Here is a 6,000-nt window from a genome sequence, read left to right on the forward strand (position 1 = left end):
CAAGCAACGGTGGGTACTATGACATTTTTTATTCAGCTCAAAACTGCTATTTAGCCAGATGATCCAAACGAATATGCACCAAACATTAATTGATTACCTGCTCAAAGAAACCTCATCTTATTTCCCATTCAAGAAAACATCGCCAGCGAGCAGCAAGTAAACCAAATCAAGAAAAAAACATTAAGATGATAGGCGTAGTGAAGGATCCTCCTGTTAGAGTCACCTGCAACCACTCATTGCCCTCGACCCACCCATCTTCACATTTCAAACAAATAATGATAGCAACTAGTTTTTTTTTTTTAAATGTTTAGATCAATTAAAACAAACTCATACAGACATCACACATACAAGACTAGAGCCAATTCTATAAATTAAAATACATAAAAGATAAAAGAGGACAAAGCTCATCATGATCTATTGGTTGAGAGCTGTGGCTATCAATCAAGAGAATTTGAGTTAGAGATTTGAGTATCTAATATGTATATGAGTTTATTTTAATTGACCTAAATTAAAAAAAAAAAGAGCTAGAAGATGGCTAATTCATTTCTTTATTTATTCTTCGTTTCTTCCCATTTGAAATTAAAGTATTTAAAGACATTATCGAACCCATCGTTGCTTAGTTTGGTTGGTGGGCAAGTAAAGTTGAAAACCCCCCAACTTGTGCTTGATTCCCCTCGAGCGATAGCGCCTCTTAAGTGGAGCTCAATCAAGTACGGGTCATGAGGTTTCTGGGGTGGGTGCCTCTTCTAGGTCAGCCGAAAATTAAACACGTCGTCAAACGCCCTTTGGGATGACAGGGGTGCATACTCCCTTCCAAAAAAATTAAAAAAAAAAACATTATAGATACAATTAGGTATTTATTTACCACACCTCCGATCATGGCAACCAAAACTCTCCAATCGGTTTTATTTTTGCGAATTAGTTAGTTTTTCTATAACAAATATTGAGTTCAAAAATACCGAAAATACGGTAATTTTACCTGAAATTTGTGGTCCCGCTGACCCGTACCTTGCGTCCAACGCACATCGCGGACCTCTTTCAACCCGTGACAGACAGCTAGCTTACCGTCTCCAAATCTGCGCACCTCTCCTGCGTTTCCATTGCTCACGGGAGCTGTTAGCTGCTCCTGCTGCAATAAGACAAAAAACCACCTCACGTATCTCTCTTCCGTTTTAAAGAGAAATAAATTAGAATATTAATATTTTTTTATGTAAATAATTATTCTATTTGATATTAAAATAATATAGAATGATATGCATGTAATATTAACATTTTGAATGTTAAATATATAAATATGATGCTTTAATCTGATATGCATGTAAATTTTATCTTATAAATTTAATTATAAAGTTATTATGAGAAAAATAATTTTAATACTTTTATTTCAAAAAGTAGCTTTCTATCACAAAATGCTATGAAAATAATTAATGAAATTAAAAAAAACAATAATAATCAGCAGAAATTATAATTGCTCAGTATAAAATAAAATAATGAAAAAATCAACCTAAATAAATCCTTAATTATAATTTTTCAATCGATTTTTTTTTTTTTCATCTTAGAGGAGAAGCAGAGACGTATCAACTATCAACTATCAACTATTGTCTCGCTCACCCTTCTCTGTGACCCGCCGAATAACTACAAGAGGAATCGAAAGCTTTATATATATTGATTTTAATTAAATTAATCTTAATATAGAAATACACGTTGATATCAGTATTAGATCTCAGATCACAGAGCCCCCCAATTTCCACAGCACTCTTCACTTTCCTCACTCCCCCTCTGCTCATTGTCGCGTTGCTCTGCCTTTAACGCAATCATTCCCCATACGTAACACACCTTCCTTTCCCAATTCCCACCCACCACAGCTACATAAACCACTTCACAGACCCCTCTCCAGACCAAGCCCGCAATGGCCCGACCCATCCTTTTCCCCTTCATCCTCCTCCTCATCCTCGTCTCCTCCGCCTCGGCTGCCACACGGCGAGCTTCTTACATCGTCCACATGGCGAAAACACAAATGCCAGCACGCTTTACCGAACACTCTCACTGGTACGACGCCTCGCTCCGCTCCATATCAGACTACGCCGATATGCTCTACACCTACGACACCGTCGCCCACGGATTTGCGGCCCGACTCACCCCCGCTGAGGCCCGAAATCTGGCCCGCCGACCTGGCGTTCTTTCCGTCCTGCCCGACACAACTTACCATCTTCACACCACCCGCACGCCGGAGTTCCTTGGCCTAGATGTCGCTGACGAGCTCGTCCCGGAATCTTCTACTACATCTGACGTCGTCGTCGGTGTACTCGACACCGGCGTCTGGCCTGAGCGCAACAGCTTCGACGATACTGGCTTGGGCCCCATCCCGGCCGTGTGGAAAGGCGAGTGCGTCGCCGCCAAGGACTTTGATCCGGCGAAGTCTTGCAACCGCAAGCTTATTGGCGCGAGATTCTTCTCAAAGGGATATGAATCCAGTATGGGACCAATCGACGAGAGCCATGAGTCGAAATCCCCGCGCGATGCTGACGGCCATGGCACCCATACTTCAACAACCGCGGCCGGCTCCGCCGTCTCCGATGCAAGCCTCCTTGGCTACGCCACGGGCACAGCCCGTGGCATGGCTCTCCGGGCCCGAATCGCCGTGTATAAGGTCTGCTGGACCGGAGGCTGCTTCAGCTCCGACATCCTCGCGGCAATGGATGCAGCTGTCAACGATGGATGCCATATCCTATCCCTCTCACTCGGCGGCGGCGCCACAGACTATTACCGCGACAGTGTCGCCATAGGCGCTTTTAACGCGATGGAGAGTGGGGTTTTCGTCTCCTGCTCGGCTGGCAACGCCGGTCCGGGCGCTGCCACGCTTTCGAATCTCGCGCCGTGGATCAGCACCGTCGGCGCTGGGACAATCGATCGGGATTTCCCGGCCTATGTTGTTCTTGGCAACGGAAAGAATTATACCGGGGTGTCGCTTTATAGCGGGAAGCTCCTTTCGTCGACTCCGATCCCCTTAATCTACGCCGGCAACGCGACGAACTCAAGTAATGGGAATCTTTGTATGCCGGGAACACTCGTGCCTGAGAAAGTCGCCGGGAAAATGGTCCTCTGCGAGAGAGGCATCAATGCTAGGGTTCAGAAGGGAATGGTAGTTAAAGACGCTGGCGGTGCCGGCATGGTTTTGGCGAACACTGCAACGAACAGCGAGGAACTCGTAGCCGATGCTCATCTCCTTCCCGCAACCCTGATTGGGGAAAAAGCCGGAAACGCGATCAAAGCGTACGCCCTCTCCGATCCCAATCCCACCGCCACCATCATCTTTGGCGGGACAAAGGTCGGTGTCCGGCCATCACCGGTAGTTGCTGCGTTCTCATCTCGTGGGCCGAATGCCGTAACGCCGGAGATTTTAAAGCCAGATCTGATCGCGCCCGGTGTCAACATCCTCGCCGGATGGACAGGTGCCATCGGCCCAACTGGACTGACGACCGATTCACGGCGGGTGGAGTTCAACATCATCTCCGGCACGTCGATGTCGTGTCCGCATGTTAGCGGCCTCGCGGCGCTCCTCAAGGAGGAGCATCCGGACTGGAGCCCAGCAGCGATAAAATCCGCGTTGATGACCACCGCCTACGTGACATACCCAGGCGGTGACGGCATCCTGGACATCGCCACCGGCCAGGCGGCGACGCCGTTCGACTTTGGCGCCGGCCACGCGGATCCCAAAAGTGCGGTGGATCCCGGACTTATCTACGACCTTGCCCCAGAGGATTACCTAGAATTCCTCTGCGCGATTGACTACACATCGCTTCAGATCGCGGCAATTTCGAAGGACCGGAACTACTCGTGCGACGCGCGGAAGAACTACGCAGTGTCGAAGCTCAATTACCCCTCATTCTCAGTGGCGTTCGCGACGGCTAGCGGAAGCGCCGACAAGGGTGCGACGGCGACGGTGGTGCATGAGAGGACGGTAACGAATGTAGGGCCTCCGGCGACTTACAAGGCGACAGCGACTGCGAAGGTTGACGGCGGGGAAGTTAAGATTTCTGTCGAACCGGCAGTGTTGAATTTTACGGAGACGGGGGAGAAGAAGAGCTACACAGTGAAGTTCACGGCGCCGTCACTGCCTTCTGGTTCGTCGGGTTCGGGCCGGCTAGAGTGGTCCGACGGAAAGCATACCGTCGCCAGTGCGTTAGCTTTCACTTGGACCTAAAATTGCCTACCAACATAAAATAATAAAAATTTAAAAAGAACCAAAAAAATAGTGGTTCCATGCGTAGAAAATGCTTGCCTTAGTGGCTCTTCTTTGATGCTCGTAAAAGCAAAAATGTTAAAATGTGCAAGTTGTATTTGATTTGACAAAAGGTGAACGCGCTTTTTTTTTTTCTTGCTTTTAAACTATGTACCCTATTTTTTATGTAGCTTTTATATTAAATATTTGAAAAATGTATATTATGTTGAAGAAAGAAAGTATTTCAACATAAAGCTTATTTTCATATTTTGAAGCACATAATTATCTTTCCCTTGAATGTCTTATGGTCTTTTTGGTTTTAATTTTGGTATAATTTTGGATGATGTTGCTTATTTCATGGATCAAATTATTTAAAAAATCTACTCATTATTTTCAAAATTTTCTTTTGTAATTCAACTCAAGAGCCACATGGTGTGTCATTATTTTCTTCTAATTAAGATCATCTAATTAGCTTGCCTATTTGAGCTTAAGACCCCCTTATTAGGACTACCCTATCGAATTCCATTCAAAATTATGATCAAATTTTCATAGCGGTTGAATTTTGACTACCACCCATCATAGCATGTTAATATATTTTCTCCCCCATGATTTTTACTCAATAATTGATGACTCCTAATGAACACATCAATCACTACAATAATAACTACAAGTCTTTATCCTATTATATGGTGTTGGTTACCAATCCTTTTTCTCCATTGTGTCATATTAAAAATCAATTTTCATTCAAAATCTACTAAAGAAATGTTATTTCTAATATTTTCTAGCCAAGCATTTTTATGTCTACCTCTACCTTTCTTTACATAAGTCAAATCTAATACATCTACTTTTCTAACCGGGTTAGCGGAAAGCCGACGTTTTAAGTGACCAAATCATCTAAGACAACTCTCTCTAATCTTATATTCTATTGGAGCTACTCCAACGAACACATCAATCACTATGTTAAAAAAAATTATGAGTGCATTGAGAAGCTTATAAAATGGGAGAGGTGCAATTTTATGGTGGGTTCCCCCTTAAGTGCTCGCTTAGGTAATAATTAGATGAATATTAATTTATTTATTTTTTTTCAATTAAAAGTATTAGAACAGCAATGAACTAACTTAATTCACATGTATTCTTGCTGTCCTATAAGAACTTGACACGTGTAATACCTATGATGTACTATCTATATATACTACACCTGTATGTCTACTGAATAATAAGATTCATTATATTCTTGTTTCTATTGCCTTAGGTCTGGCTACCTCTTCCATCTTCTTCTACTTCTTGAAACTCTTCATGATATCAGAGCAGTTCCATCCTAAGGACCCTCCCATGTCAAGCTCGACCTCGGCTTCTTCCAACACCGGCAAAGCCTCAGGTGCTATTTCAAAAAATAATGAATCTTATTCTTTTAAGTAGAACACAATTGATATGTTTATCTTTGGTTTCCTTTGTGGCATCTTTCTTTTTATTTTTTTGTTGCTTCTTAAAGCAGTAAGAAAATCATCTCAAATAAACCCTTTTAATTGCAGTTTTACAATTTTTTTTAGATAATATAGTTCCCTTGCATGAAGGGGTCCATGATTATTGGAAGTCTTTTCTTATAGCTTTTTTAGATTGTGGTCCATTTTTTATTACTCAACTCTCTTATTTTAATTATACCTTTTCTTCTTGTCATAAGTTTTTGTTTCTTTTTTATAATGATTCTTTTATGTAATCTTTATTACTATTAATTAAAAACTAGATGTAATCCTTAACCTAATTAAAAAAAAAATGCT

The 6,000-nt window shown here is 42.7% G+C and overlaps 1 protein-coding gene across 1 annotated transcript; it reads left to right on the forward strand.

Annotated features, from left to right (window-relative positions):
• Window positions 1-1,737: 1,737 nt before the first annotated feature.
• On the forward strand, window positions 1,738-4,520 carry LOC110116290 (subtilisin-like protease SBT1.7). The gene has a single exon (XM_020849813.2). It carries the CDS (start codon window positions 1,910-1,912, stop codon window positions 4,202-4,204), a length of 2,295 nt encoding a protein of 764 aa, XP_020705472.1. The 5' UTR covers window positions 1,738-1,909; the 3' UTR covers window positions 4,205-4,520.
• Window positions 4,521-6,000: the final 1,480 nt, after the last annotated feature.

This window comes from Dendrobium catenatum, unplaced genomic scaffold, assembly GCF_001605985.2.
Source record: "Dendrobium catenatum unplaced genomic scaffold, ASM160598v2 fragScaff_scaffold_601, whole genome shotgun sequence".
In the NCBI taxonomy this organism is placed as follows: domain Eukaryota; kingdom Viridiplantae; phylum Streptophyta; class Magnoliopsida; order Asparagales; family Orchidaceae; genus Dendrobium; species Dendrobium catenatum.

Coding starts and splice junctions, on each gene's coding strand:
- LOC110116290 (XM_020849813.2), top strand. CDS start 1,910: ATGGCCCGACCCATCCTTTTCCCCTTCATCCTCCTCCTCATCCTCGTC.